This window comes from Drosophila gunungcola, unplaced genomic scaffold (genome assembly GCF_025200985.1).
Source record: "Drosophila gunungcola strain Sukarami unplaced genomic scaffold, Dgunungcola_SK_2 000001F, whole genome shotgun sequence".
Taxonomy (NCBI): Eukaryota; Metazoa; Arthropoda; class Insecta; order Diptera; family Drosophilidae; genus Drosophila; species Drosophila gunungcola.
In genome coordinates this window covers 8,402,361-8,417,948 of record NW_026453197.1, presented here as the reverse complement: position 1 = coordinate 8,417,948, position 15,588 = coordinate 8,402,361, and the positions used below count along the sequence as shown (strand labels likewise).

The window sequence follows — 15,588 nt, the reverse complement described above, 5'->3', positions numbered from 1 at the left end:
AGGCTGCAGAAATCATGTTTAATTAATGCGAAAAATAAATATTTAAGTTAAATATAGCCTAAATTTATATTAAAATTCCAAACCGAAAAAAGTCAAATAAAATATTATAAAAAAATAACTTAAATAAATATTTTCATTATTAAAATAACTAAAAACCTCAAATCAAAGGCAAAATATTTGAATTGTTTTTTTTTAAGCCAGGCTATATACACATTTAATCCTTATTTACATGACAGATTTCTGGGACTATATAAATTATTTTAAGAAATCTTTAGAAAATATAAAAACATAAAATAATAGCAATCATAATTTTTGGTTTAGTCAAAAGGACTACATTTATTAACACATGTAAGCAGTTGTAAATTTTGAATACCCCTTCAGTCGGAAAGTTATTATAAAAGCCCACTGCATTCTTATTGAACACTTGTCAATTTGGACACCCCTATCTGAAATTGAAAAGACTCCACAATTTAGACACCCTTCTAGGATGTGGCAGAGCCACTTAGGGTATTCGCCGAGGGATAATGCGATCGCATTTGCATGCACCGCTCCCGATCGATGAATAAACTGCGCCGCTTCAGCATGATTTCGCGCTCGAGTCGAGCCCGGGAATTGACCATGTCCGTCTTGACCCGCTCCGCATCCTCGAGTTCGTGGAGCAGGGCCGAAACGCTGCTCTGGATGGTGTGCACACCGTCGATGAGCTCCTGCTGGGCCAGATCGCGGCAGTTCTCCACATTGGGCCGATAGCTGCGGTTGTCCATGCGCGTTTGGGCCACCTTCATGGAGGCATCGAAGGAGGCAATGCGCCGCTTCATCTGCTCAATGCGATTCTCCACATCGGCCAGGCCCTGCAGGATTTGCTTGAGGTCGTTCTCGAATCGCTGCACCGCCTCCTGGGTGCAATTTATCCTGGAGGTCAGTGCCTTCTCCACCACATCAGCTTGGCTGCGAATATCCCGGGCCGCATTCATCAGGGTCGAGTTGAGGGTATTCCGCAAGGCCACCGATTTGAGGCGACACTTCTCGCATTCGTCCAGCGTTTCCTTGCTAAAGTGCTCCCAGTACTTCTCGGATGCCTGCTCCGGTGGTTGTCGCACGGCTCCTGGTCGAAACATGATTATCCTGGAGCTGTTGTTCAAGCCCGTATTCAGGGTATCGATCTCGTAGGCCTCCTTCTTGTCACTCCAGTCATATTCCAATCGCTGACGAGCCGTTCGGTTCTCCACCTGCTGGGTGTCAAAGTCATCGAGCGTCTTCATCAGCAGCCTGCGAATCTCGGCAATCAGGGCCAGCTCATTGACCAGCTCTTCCTCCACCTGGTCGCGAACCAATTCGGTATCGGGCCTTGTGGCCCTCTTCTCGATGCACTCCTTTGCAATGGACTCGGGGACACCCAGCACCACCATGGATTTGCGCAACTTGATGCGCTCCACCTCCATGGTGGAGATCTCATCGGCCATCGCCTTGATCGCATTCTCGAGAGTGTTTTTCCATTTGCCAATCAGTTGCGAACGGGTTCTCAGCTTGTCGGTGGTCTCATTTTGCGACTTGGCCACCAGGGCAGAGAGCCTCAGGAACTCAGTGGTCGAACTGAAGCGGTTTCTGTGGAATGGATTTTGGAGGCTTAGCGGGTTTTCTGAAGTTTGTATACTTATATTTACTTACTTATCCGCCTTGTCCAGACTTTCGTTTACGACCTTCACTGTCTCGTGATTCCTGGAGCGCCATTCGTTGGGACTATATCGGGTTATGGAGTAGCGATCAACGACGGGCCTTGTTCCCGTAATGCCCGCCATGGGACTCCAATCCACTTTGCCGGATGCCCAGGGACCAATAGGACCCATCGGCATCAACTGGTCCTTGTGCGGCAGCTCATCGCCCTGTTGTGGCAAATAGCACGGCGGATTTCGCAGATCATCCGCTTCGGGGTCCATTGTGCGCTGTAACATGATTCATTATTATTAGTTCAGTACGACCGTAAACCATAAATAAAATCAAACAGCGGTAACACAGAAATCATAATGGTTTTTAAATCACTTGTAAAAGAGCCTTAAAAGTATTCTTTAAAAAGTAATTCTTATAAAAAAATTTTAGAAAATCCAACCACATCATAAATATAATATAAAATAATACATATTATTTGCTTTGGATTTCATCAATGCAGTTTTAGTTAACCTAAAATATATATATCGATTTTTAAATATTTTATTTATTTTATTTATTTTGTTTAATTTATATCTAAATTAAAACTTAAATAAAATGCATTTCAAAACGAATAGGACACATTAAAATTGGTTTTATTTTACATTAATTCAAATATTTGAATATTAAATAGTGTTCGTATTGTGCTATGTATTTTACGAATATTATGAATTAATACCTATATTATTTAAATTTAAAATATAATATATTGGATTTGTATTACCATTTCATTTTTGAACTTACCGCAAATTGCACCTGCTCCATTCTCAGGGGCCCCTGCGACTGTTTGTACTGTTCTGCCCGAATGTCGGCCATCTGCAGCTGCTGCTGGTCAACTCCCGCCTGAAGGTCGCTTTGCAGCTTCTGATGTTCTTGGGCGGGACCAGTTATGTTTAGCAGCAGGTGCTGCTGAGCGGCCTCATCGGGGTGAGGGGTCAAGGCGACGAGGGCGGGCTGCGGTGGTTTCCTTAGGCGGTGGGAGGGCGGTTCCTCTGGCAGGGGACAGATCAACGGGGCCGGACACGCCGATCCCGGATTTAACTCAATTACCCTGCCCTTGCACTCGGCAATCACCTCCGGCGACTTGTTCTCCAGGCAATTCATCTTCTAACAAATCTTGCAAAACTAACAAAAATACAAGTGAGTTTTCAGGAACTAGTGTGTTTCGTTTGGTGTTTTGGGGCAGACTAAAACTGAAAATTTCAAGCGATTGTTTGAAGGTCACAAACAATTCAATGGGTTGCTGGGTTTCCTGATTGCTGGATTCGGCGTAATGGCAACGGTTACTATTGTATTGATAGAATACATTTTTTTTGAAGGGTAAACACATTATATGCTCATTAATTTTCTGGTTTTTATTTGTTTGATTAGTTGTATTTTTTTAAAAAGCTGTTTAATTTTCTTTTTTAATTTTTAAAGATTTTAATTTTAAGTTGCCAGAGAAATAATGACGATGAATAATGAAGGTTGTCGTCCACTCTAATTACTTTCTCATCAAGAGCAAAATTTGACGTGTTTAACTTTAATTTAAAACCAAGAAACTTTTAACAAGAAATAGAATAATATTAGCACGGGTAGAACTGCTCTAAGCACTATGAATTTAGAGAAACACCGGTAAGTAATCTATCCTTTAGCCATGTTCTGGAAGAACATGATGGAGAACTCGAGGACATTGCTGGGCTTGTAACGCAGCAGATTAAGGACATAGTCCTGCATAAAATCGGCCAGTTGCGAATTGCTATTCAGATATTTGGTGGCATTCTCGTAGTTGAGGGCCTTGAGTTCTCGAAACTTTCGTGACAGCTGTTCATTTTGGCGCCACATCAGCTCCAGTTTGGGCAGAATGGTTTCCTTTCGCTTCGGCGGCACACAGGCGGCGTGCAGGAGATAGTTATAGCCTCGCCAATAATGAAGCACTATCCGACCCTCAGGGGTCATGAAGGTCTCGGCCACATCCTGCAGCTCATCATTGAAGCACTGCTGGGTGAGAATGTGCACGACATTCTTGTAGGTGCGGTAGAAAATGCGCACTACCTTGCGCTCCTTGGAGACGACTAGATTGCACCGCAGGACCCGGCCATACAAGTTCATTGTGTAGTACTCAAAGTTGCCCACAAAATTATTGCAGACCAAGTGGCGCATCAGCAGCATGATGCCTCCGTCCAGGACAAAGATATGATCGCGATCCTTAATGTCGATGCGAGCCTTGAAGCGTTGCACCTCCTCGTTGATCTTCGTCTCGCGAATTGCGGTGAGCATCAAATCAGCATGGTTCCTCAACTCCAGGGTCTTCTCCACCCGCGTGCTATCGATTCGATCGAACTCTGACCTCTTCTCGCAGATCAGCAGGAAGTTGTCATCGTACTTGCCCTTCAGCTGATGGCCACAATCGACCAGGCCCTTGCCCTTCTTCATTTTGCTGCTGCTGAAGATCACGTAGCCATCGTAGGCCTCCTCCACATTCAGACAGAAGCGCCCAATTTGCTCCAGTTCGCGCTCGAAAAAGATCTTTAGGTTCTCGTTCAACTTGCAATTCGTGTTGCGCAGCTTCGAGATGAACAGCTGCTCCTTGAAGATGACCGCCTGTTTGGTGGGCAGGAACTGCTTGGGATTGATGCCCCAGTCGCACACCTTGTACTGATCCTCCGACGGCTCAATGGGCTGCAAAAGGGCCGAGATGATGCTCGACACACTGATCTCGTCCTGGGCATCCAGCTTGTCCAGCTCCTCGCAGGCATCGTTGGCGGCGCGTTTCTTATCCGGATCCCGAAATTGGTCCAGGTCACAGGTCACAAAGAGCGGCGGATCCAGCTTCAGTTCCTTTTTTCCATCGCCATCTATAATGAATTGTTATGTGATAATTGAAGGAGGCCACTTTAACTGTATAGTATTGCTTACCCATTCTTCAAAATCGAAACAGTCAAATTTATGGGATACAACTCTTTAAAATTTCGGTTTCCCTAGTTCTAGCATTCAGGAGTGTTTCAGCGAACAGAGTTTTCAATCACAGATATTATGATTAGCTTTAAGTCATTAAATACATTGTTCGCCTCATTCATTGACGAATTCATTGAAGCTCAGAGACAGAGACAACTATATGGATACAGCTTGAGATTTTTCGGTTATAAAATCACGGTCACACTGCCTTTTTAACGGTCAATTCAAACTTTATGGTTTTGTTTACTATATTTTGCTTATTTTGCTATTGATTTTCTGACCTTATGTAACTCAAAAATATATTATTCCTTTATAAATAAAGATGACTTCTGTTGAGGAGGAACAACTAGGCTTACAGATTACCCACTCACTTAGGGATTTAAACACAATTTTAGTTTAAAAAAATGTAATATTTTTAAAAATAAGACTTTTGTTGGGAGATTTTAACTTAGAGCTTTAAAATACCTCTTACAAGAACCCATAGCCAAGACAATTGTTTTTTTTTTGAGTACCTCTGTTGTTGTGCTGGCCAAGAACTTGACATGGCAATTAGTCGGAGCACCTAAGTAACGCTATCCGGGAAGTTCTTCAAGTGAGCAGTTCCAGCTCTAAAGTGGCCCCAGGGCACCACGATGCCATCAAAATTGGCGCTGCAACAAGCGAAGCAAACAAGAAGAAAGCCTGACATGGCTCCTCAACTAATTGCAAGGCCAACAGCACTTCAGACGACTTAAAGAGCGACAAACAGCATGTAACACAGCCGGAGTTTGGGGGTTGACAAGTGTAAATAAGACCAAAAGGACGACTTTGTGTGTGTGTGTGTGTGGGTGTGTGAGTGTGTATGTGTGTTGTGTGCTGAAACTTCAATGGAAGCGACTGTGGACGGCGAACGAATGGACGGCAAATAAAGGCGTCGCAGGACGAAGGAAATTGCTCATTGTTGTTGCCTCATTAAAAGGCAAGGAGCGTGTGCGAATATAAACAGTTAAAGGTGGAACCCCACACACACACACATAGAAGAAAGGCAAAAAGGGTAAACAATAAATAAAATGACCGGCCTTCGTAAGGCCGAGCAATATTAAATTTGTTATTAAGCTTGTAATTATTTGCTGAGCCGGAAATGTAGGCATCTGCCCGCCGTCTGCTCCTTCATTTTAACAACGCGAATTACGCCCGATGAAAATGAAAATATAAATAAATTATGCAAAAGACAAAGACAATGCGTTTTATTTTCTTTCACTGCCTTCCATTCAGGCTGTAGATCTCTCGTTGTCCGCTTATTTCACAGTCAAGTAAACTTTGAAAGAGAGGATACTCGACAGGACAAAGGAGGCCCAAAGCTTTGGGCGAAAACCGAGTCTTGAGTTCTTTGCCTGCACTGAAAACTTAAAGCTGATTTAATTACCATATATGTTGATCTTTAACTTGGGTCGAGAATTTATGACCAAATAAAATAGAAGATTGGTTTATTGTTATAATTTCATAATGGCATAATCCCAACGTTACTTACAACCATGCATTGCTGACTCAATCATTTTTAATTTTTTTAATAATTTGTATTATTATGTATTTCTTTCTAACGCCTTAAACTTATTAATTTGCCCTACTCACATATCAAATTGATTTTGTTTAAAGTACCCGTTTGATCATCAATTAATTAATATAATTAATGTAATCTCATCAGAGATTTAATAATCGAATTCTCTCAGTGCTATTATTTACGCTGGAATTCTCATTAATTTGTTATGCATTTCTCTCTACGCGTAAATTAACTACAATTGTTTCTGTGCGACGTCCACTTACTTTTAATCTTCGTCCTCATCTCCACACACTTTTCATTCGTTTGGGCCATTCATTGCGCATTCATTTCAGGCCTCGTTCATTTCCTTTGCATTTGTTTTGCATTTCTCGTCATTGTTCGCCCTTTAACCTGCCCCCCCAACCGCCCACTGCCCCGCCCCCTGAGTGCTAAAATAAATCAAATGTACGAATGTGTGTGTGTGTGTGTGTGTAGAGCCAAAAAGGAACTGACAAAAAAAAAGTCAAAAAAAAAACGAAACTAAAAAAGCGAAAACAAATCTTAAATGAAAATTGTAACCGCTGCGGCTGTGCAAAAAGCCATTGGGAAAAGCGCTGGGAATGGGAAAAACGGAGGGAAAAAGGCAGGGCGCGAAGGGGAAAACTGTTGGTAATCTCCAGGCCCACATGTATCGGGCTTGTGGGCTTTGGATTGCGGATTGTGGATTGTGGATTGGGTGGCGGTGGGGGCTTAAGGGTCAGTAATAAATGTCATGATATGAAATTTATTTACGCGCTGCGAAAAACCAAAGCAAAGGAATGCAATAACAACAGAGCCAAGGACCAACGACCAACGACCAAGTACCAAGTACAAGAATCGGAATCGGAAGGACAATGCCACAAACAATCACACTCACATAGGACACAATGCTTGGCCAAATCGCAAAGGACAATTAAAATGGAATGCCAAAGAAGAATGCCGAAGGGCCAAAACGGATGATAGAAAACCTTAATTCAAGCAGGTTATTGAGAAGGCGGAATTATTGCTTAGTGCTTTGCAATTTTTAAAAACCCTATATTCACGTGCCAAGAATATTATGTTTACCTAAAACGATTTACTGGTGGTTACACCAATAATTCGACATTGCAGGCTTGGCAAAACAAAAATTTTATTTATAAATCTAAGATTTGGTTTTTGTTTTTATATTAGGCTGACGGTAGGCTTGTAACACAATTTTAAAGCGTTATACTTTTACAAATTTTAGTCATACTTTAAAAGAAATGTGAAACTATAAGAACAAATTTACCTTTTGTAAATAAAATATTTATAAAAATAGAGTCAATACTGTATAATAATAACGCTTAAAAATAAGTTAAGTTTTATTAAAAATATGCATACATTTTTTTGATTAATTTGAAAAATTAGATAACTAGTTTGGCATTATTGGAAGAAAATATTTCGGAGCAAAAAGCATTCTTAAAAGTCACATGAAACATAGTTTCCAAAATACTATCTCTTACACTTACACAGCAAAAACTACCTTTAACAACCATATTTTACAATAATAGTATTTAAATAAATAAATCCCTCGTTTAACTAAAAGCTTTTCCCAGATAACCCTAAAACAAAAATGTTAAAGTGACTGAGATTTCCCTGACAACTTCCTTCACAAACACACCTGCTATTATACAGGAGACACGCAACAAGAGCCGAACAAAGAAAAGCTCAGCTTCAGTGCTGATAGCAACGTAAATAATACAAATTCTCGCAATTTTTCTGTAATTAACACATCCCCCAGTTAAGCAAGTCACACGTACCATATATCATACAAACTCTTGCTCGTTCGGACTGAATGTCGAGCTGAATGTGGGCAGGATGGGGCAGGAAGGACTTCAGGACCGCTACGGGCATGAAACCCCTGCCAGGTGAGATGCGTTGGGTGGAATGCGATTAGGAGGTGCTCGGCTCACACATAAAGCACAAAAGTGTTGTCAGCTCGCATCGCATTTTTATGAGCTGCTCATGTGAAAGGACATGCAAGCCATCTTCTTGTTATGTCAGTGTTTCGCTCATGTCAAGTTTAAGTGCCAACTCTCGACATATCTTCAAACCAAATTGGCATGCTCCGCTTGTTCCGACTTTTGGCCGGGAAAATGTTTACATTAATTAGGTAATGAGCCATATAAAAACGTTTAAAAGGTTAACATTTTTAGAATGCTAAATAACGAATTTTAAAAAATAATGACATTTATTTTTATAAAAAATAAAATATATATATTTATTAGATGTATTAATGAAATAGAAAAAAGACTTATGTAAATGTATATAATTTGTTATTTTTTATAGAAATAAAATAAATAAATAAAAGTTCCTTTTTACGAAAAAAAAGTTATTCTCTTACAATATAAAACTTAATTAAAACGTTTAGCAATTTTAACTTGTGCTTCATCTGTATAAATAGCTATTATAAAACAAATTAACAACCAAAAACTATATGTTTTGCTTCATCTTTATTAAAAGCAAAAGTGTGTAGGCATTGCTTGACCATTGTAAAACGAACTACTAAAAAGGTATAATATATACAGATAAGCCAAAAGCTTTTGAAATAAAAACAATGGCAACTCATACCCAAACTCTTACATCTTTCGCTTCATTTTGAGATGAACACAAAAACTTTATTAAATAAAATGCAAATTATTTTGCAATTTGATTTCATTATACAATCCCGGCGAACATTATCAAGTACAGTCGCTCTTTGTTTTTCCCTTTTGCCATTTTGCATTGACAAGCAAACAAACCCCGAAACTCGGTAAAAACTGCAGTGCAAATGAAAAACTTGAGGCAAGGCGTTGTATTGTTGGTGTTGTGGTAACAGGTGTGTTGGGAAAACTGAAAAACAAGCGAAAAGCTGCGAGTGCACAGTCTGTGCGAAAAAGTTGATTGTTGTCTGGTTTTGTTTATTTTACAATAATTTCGTTTTTATTCTACTTTTTATATCGAAGTTTGCTCCCAACACTGCCTCTATCTTTGTTTTTGTGAATACTAATTTACATTGTATAATATTCCAAAAATATGGCAAAACGCCAGCATTGTTTATTGATTTTAAGCTAGATGGGTGAAAAGTTTTATTTGCCTAGCAAACTGGATAACAATAACCAAATTTAATGCATGCATCTGTAAGAATTTCCATTTATCTTTATTAATGAACAGATGACAGCCTAAAATAGCCAACACAATAGCCTTACAAAATTGTGAGATGTACAATTTCGAAGATTATTTTCATTCGCAATATGCAGTCAGTCAGCGTCAATCAATTTTACAACTTTTTTAATTATCTCAGGTAATCGACTTTTATAAGGACTATGAAACGCCAACCGAGAATATTTTACCAACAAGTTGATGGGAACTGAAGGCTGGTTAAGATAGACTTATTAACAAAAAAAGGCAGCACGCCAAAAAATATATTAATGAGAACCACGGTTATGATTAAATAATGGGCCAATCACAGACTGTATATGTTTTTTTCTTGGTGTGAGTGTGAATTCACAAAATAAAGCCACTACTTGTAAAGGTAAAGGTTTGATTTATGTTTCTACAAGGTCAAGCGGATGTGAATAGATAGTTCCAATTACCTTTGTGGGTTCCACACACATATGCACCTTATCCAAATCCTTTTAAGGCCTTCAGAAAGGAGCATTGAATAGCGCGCCTCCAATTAAACTCATAAATATGTACCCTTTCCATTCAGTAAATCCGCCACCAAAGTTGTTTAAAAAACTGTTTGCAAAAGTGTAAAGTGAAAGCAAATATATTTGCAAGCGCATAAAAAAGCCATGAAAACTGGCGAGTGACATGTGAAAGGAGTGGGAGGATGGGGTGGGTGGGAGGATGGGAGGATGGGTGGTGGTTGAAAGGATGGGTGGCAGGCAGTTGGGCGTAAACCACTCAAAGGCGCAAATAAATACACCGCCCGCATAGGTGGGCCAGCTCCTTTGTTTGCCCGCCTGTGTATATGTTTGTGTAGGCTCACGTATGCCCATGAATGTGTGTGTTAATTTGCCAACAAAGACACGTACACACATGCAAACAGCATTTAAGAGATTTGCCAAAAGAGAAAGTTCGCACCTGAAAGACATCCCTGGGCTGAAGTGTTTACCCTGTCATTGCTATTAATTTGAGCGCGCTACATAATGGCTGAGTCAATATTTTTCAAACATTTTCTAAAAAGGTGCAAGTCCTTGAAAATACTAAACAGAATATTATGCTTCTAAATACAACTTAACACCATGTTAACGTGGGACCTAAAAGTCGTTAACAACTGGGTTTACTGGTATGAAATATTGTCTATTATAAAAAGCTAATTCTAAATACAATCTTAAATATTATAAATCCTTAGTAGCCGAACCACAGTTAATATTTAAGACTGCAATCATGCACTACAAATGAAGAATGAAAATATTAAATTTTTAAAACATTTTCCTTTGCTCGTAGACCTGCACTCTTTCATCTGAGAAAAAGTCAACAGGCGAGGAAAGAAGCAAATACGCCTAAATTGCGACAACACATAGCCAAATCTGCAGCGGGATAAAATCGCCCCGTTGGCAGGCAGGGCATATCAATCAACGTTCTGAAAAGGACTCCATTGTGCGTTAACAAGTGGCACGTTGTCGGATTGATACACAGGCTCAGAAAAGCTAGCTGAGGAATAGAAAAGCAGGGCAGGGCCAAGCCAAAAACCGAAACCAAGCCAACCATGATGTATCTATAACTGAGCCTTGGCTTTTCCCAACGTTTTCCCAGCTTCAGCTTTGTGCAGAAGGATCTCCCTACAGCTCACAGGCCACATCCAAACGACAGTTGTAATACACCGTAATAAAAGGTTTCGTTTTGGATAACATCCATGTCGATTTTGTGCCTAAATAATATTAGAAAAACAAATAATGAACTTGTTAAAATTGTTTCAAGAGACTAATGTAGTTTTATAATATATAAAAAAAATGTTTAAATCATATATGTAAATATGACAATATGAAGTTTACATAATCATTTTGTTTAAATCATATATGTAAATATGACAATATTAAGTTTACATAATCACTTTCTTTCGTTTTATAAAAATATATTTCTTAGCTTAACATAATTGTTTTATATCTCAATTTGTGCTTAGATTTTTCTTGTTTCTTTTTGAGTGTAAGTTTGTGATTTGCTGGATTTCGGGTTTATTTTTATTCCGTGTGTATATGCCGGCTGCTGCACAAACATCAACAGTTGCGCTGCTGCTTGCAGGTTCCTTCAGATGGAGCTGTAGCTGTTCTCGTCGGCGAAGTACGTCACCGACAACGTGGCCTGCACACACGAGAGTTTGGCAGGACAAAAGATGGCAGAGCGGTTGGGGTTGGGGGCTGGGATCGAAGGGGATGGTGCTCGAACAAGTCATCAGCCATGTACAGGAAGTTAGTTAGGCGGGCCCAGATTCCCATCCGAGAGAGTCTCATTCCCAGTTGATGCTCTGCCAAAATGTCACCAGCGACAAGTTGTTCAAACAGCAAATTACATGCAACCTCTGAGATGGCTGTCGAAAAAGGACGATTTGCCTTTAAAGTCGCCGAGCTCTAGAGATTTTTCTCTGGCAATTCCCCCAACGTGGCGGCATTTCTGAATATGCCTTCATTTTGCATTTTCCACCTTTTTGCCCCAGCTGCATATGGCTGCTATTGTTGGCGTTGATAATACCTCGTGGCCCGCGCTCTCGAGTGTTACTTTTGGGCTTGTTGAGGCACAAAAGTGCACTCGGCTATTGAAAATCTAACAACTGATAGCAGGCGCTGCATACAAAGCAGCCAAGGGAAAAACAACTGGAGGAGCAAGTAAAAAAGACGGGAGCAAATGACGAACTTTGAATACCCTCAGTGCTAATGAAAATTTATTTAGCAAAGAGATTTAAATTTTATAATTAAAGTAAAACAACAAGCATAAAAAATAAAAATTTGCTCGTCATAAATCATAAAAATTATTAATAAACTCATTTATATTTTCATTTAAAATATTTAATTTATAAAGTTTTTTGACAATCACTCTTTTTTATTTGAACTAAGCTAGTTGACTAATTTTTAATATTCTCATAGTTAATATGCTTTTTTTCACATCTAAGCCAAGATTATCCAGCTGAATGACGTTATAACTGGGACTAAAAAAAAGGATAGGGCTCACAAAAGTCAGGAAAAAAGTGAAAAAAAGTCCAGCAAAAAAAATGTCGTGATAGGCAGAAAAGGAACAACAAAGTCTTTGGGGACTTCCACACCATACATAGTCTAACTTCCTTCCTGCTCTTTAAAATGAAAAGTCTTAGGACAAATATCTGCTTGATTCATTCATCATCGTTTGCTGACTAATTGATTTAAGTTTCCTTTCAAACTCATTAGGTTCTTAATGTCCCCGAAGTTGAGAGAATATATGAAAATCATTTTTACTATTTTTGCCAGCAAGGACATGTGAAAAGTTGAAGCAAAAGTTTTCGGATAATTGATTTGCATTGGGAATAACCCAATTTGGGTACACACAGTTCCTTGCTTGATTGCAAAACTCAGAACTTGGAACAGAGATTTTAGGTGTTTTGAAGGATTTTTTGTGCACTAGTTTTTAGATTTAAATGCTCATTATGGCTATTATAAAATATATTTAACTTTAATTTAGATTTACCAGAATAATACAATTAATACTACAAACTAAAAAAAGGCCTTTTGTTGGCTCTATAAATCGATATTTTAAATACAAACTTTGAACTACCTCACTTTCCGCAGCGCATTGCAAATAAACACATCATACGTTTTTATTACGAAAAATGTGTCAAACATTTCTGATACGCATCAGGCAATGTAGAGCAGTAAAAAATACGACAATAATAGCAAAAAACGCAAATTGCCTGCAAAATTTTTGACAGGCAATTTGCCTACACACTTTTCCCCCCAAAATATTCTCGTAGTTCCCTCCTCGTTCGAGTGTTTGGTAACATTTGAAATGAGCAATTTGCACATATTTGTATGACAACATTTACGGCACACACTCAGACAAAGTTGGAGCAACATTAAGTCATAAAAATAAATAGTTGGACGCAGAGAACGACGATACAGAGCAGTTATATTCGAAACGGAGTCAAGGCAACGCCCCATTCGGAAAATGTTGGGGCCAAATGTTGAACTGGACTTTTTAATGCTGATGAGGCTGATCCCTCGCCACTCTCCTCTCTCCCCGTTAAGAGCAAAAATGTTTAAGGAAAATACTGTAAAATGGTGACATTTTCTCGGTAAAACTGGTCTCCAAAAATATTGTCACAAACGTAATTTCCAAGATAATGAATTTGAGAGTTAGAGTTGATAAAAACTACTATTTTTAAATCTACGTAACACTGAACCGTAGAATTTTATATGTTATTAATAAAGATTTCCTCAAGCCAAATTAAACAAACTTTTAACGCTTACTCTGTAAGTTTCATTTCTATAATATAAGTAAAAGAAAATGATTGGTTGTTATTAGTTCACTTTTGACTTTCTAGTTTTATTTTAATTTACAGTGACGCTGTTTTATGAAGCAGGAAACTTTCCAAATACTTTACGCTATAAACTAATAACCAGACACCATCCGTTTTCTCAACTTCTTAAAACTTCATCAATTCATTTACGATATGAAAAGAATGAAGTCAAAATAAAAATCACAAAACAAACTTCTCGATATCGCAGACAAATTAAAAGTAAGCACGGCAAAGTTTCAAATAAAATATGTAGAAGTTTTGCGCTGCAACTAACAGAGTATAGATGGGAAAAAGTAACTTTAAAATAATCCCGTTCGGTCCGACAAGACAATTAATAATCGTCGGGGAATCGGGAAAGCGAGTGGGAAAGTAAAGTGTTTGAGCTGGGATATATAAATTAACAGGCCATGTCAAAGTTGCACTAGGCGATGCCACTTGATAATTTTGTTTTGCTTCCCGCTTAATCGCTCCCCCGAGAACAATGCATCCGAGTTGGGTCCTAGCCAGGTCTGGCGCCTCTTGAGCAGACGGCAATGTTGGCAGCATCACCGGATAACTGTCGAACGAATTGATATTGTTTACTTTTAATTAAAAACAATTTGCTTCGCTGGCTTCTAGCCACAGCACATTGAGAAGGTCCGGCCAGGACACGAACTCCCATCGATGGGTAACCAGAAGCGAGATCCCAGCAATCTCGAACAAGTGCACAGACAAAAATGCATTGCCAGTTATTGATTTCAATTGTAATTATCATGCCACATATATTTCAAATACTACTAATTGTGAAATTATATAACACAAATTGACTGGCTATTTGAAACAATTCTGAGTTGGTAAAAGATAATAGAAGAAGATAGATAAAAGATTAGTACCAACTAGCTAATGAGGCTTTATTTTTCCTCAGTGTGAATACACTTGTCGATCGAAATCGTTACCCGCATTCACTTACCTCCTGGCAAGACTTCGATGTCCGTGTCCTTTTTTGTACTAATGAAAATCAAACTGTCTTTGTGAAAGAGTTGCCTTTAATCGCAATCGACGCTATCTTTGCCTCCAGCATTTCGTGTTATTGCTCCACATCTTAGTGGGAATTTAAAAAAGTGTCGACAAAAACATAACTGAAGAGGAGCAACTACTTTGTATTCAAGACACCCAGTATTTGACATGCAATTGAACAAAGTTTTCAATTTAAATAGAAGCTTATCTTAAAAATATGAATTTGATTTAAAAACAAATTTTTTTGGCAAGACCTTTATACGATTCTATCCCTAACCCCTTAATATTTAAAGCGCCCAACTTCAACCTCCAGTCGCCGAAGAATGTCAAGCAGGAATTCTACATATTTTATGACCATTTCCCGCCGACTTCTAATTAAAAGGCCGACGCCAAGGCCCTAACCCTTTTTAAACGGCTCGAACACAAGTTTTCCCGCCGAAAGTGTTTGGTTGTGAAAAAAATGTACTTAAGAATTTATGTCAAGAAAAGTTCTGTCACCTTCAATGTAATCCAAAGTCTTCGCGAGACTTAACCAAAAAAGTTACTCGTAGTTTTTGGGGAGGCCTATCTCTTTAAAGTTTCACCTGACCAGATATTGTCGCAAACTTTTGCGTTCATTTCAAAATTAATTAAACGTTTAAGGCTGGTCCAGCGCCACTCTTGAATAAGTAAAGTTCGTAGAGATTTCGATTGGCGGAGGACAATGGCAACATTTAATTGGGGTTTTCGATAATAATTGGCCAAAAGCGGCTTAAGGTGTGAATACACACATTTTTGCTGCAAAACCTTTGGCTCGGAACGGGAAAGTTAAGCTTAAAATCCACGGCATTGAGGTTTTTTGTGTGATGGGGCTTTGGTCAACTTATCGCTGGCCAATGGAACTTTTTCGCAGACAGGCGACTGA

The 15,588-nt window shown here is 39.0% G+C and overlaps 2 protein-coding genes across 2 annotated transcripts; both read right to left on the bottom strand.

Moving 5' to 3' along the window:
- Window positions 1-320: 320 nt before the first annotated feature.
- Window positions 321-3,003, bottom strand: LOC128263258 (tektin-4). The gene is made up of 3 exons (XM_052998167.1): window positions 2,449-3,003; window positions 1,669-1,943; window positions 321-1,605 (listed from the first exon to the last, which is right to left on the bottom strand). The coding sequence occupies exons 1-3, from the start codon at window positions 2,806-2,808 to the stop codon at window positions 483-485; spliced, it is 1,758 nt and encodes a 585-aa protein (XP_052854127.1). The 5' UTR covers window positions 2,809-3,003; the 3' UTR covers window positions 321-482.
- A 162-nt stretch (window positions 3,004-3,165) lies between these two features.
- Window positions 3,166-4,759, bottom strand: LOC128263259 (uncharacterized). The gene is made up of 2 exons (XM_052998169.1): window positions 4,603-4,759; window positions 3,166-4,541 (listed from the first exon to the last, which is right to left on the bottom strand). The coding sequence occupies exons 1-2, from the start codon at window positions 4,604-4,606 to the stop codon at window positions 3,328-3,330; spliced, it is 1,218 nt and encodes a 405-aa protein (XP_052854129.1). The 5' UTR covers window positions 4,607-4,759; the 3' UTR covers window positions 3,166-3,327.
- Window positions 4,760-15,588: the final 10,829 nt, after the last annotated feature.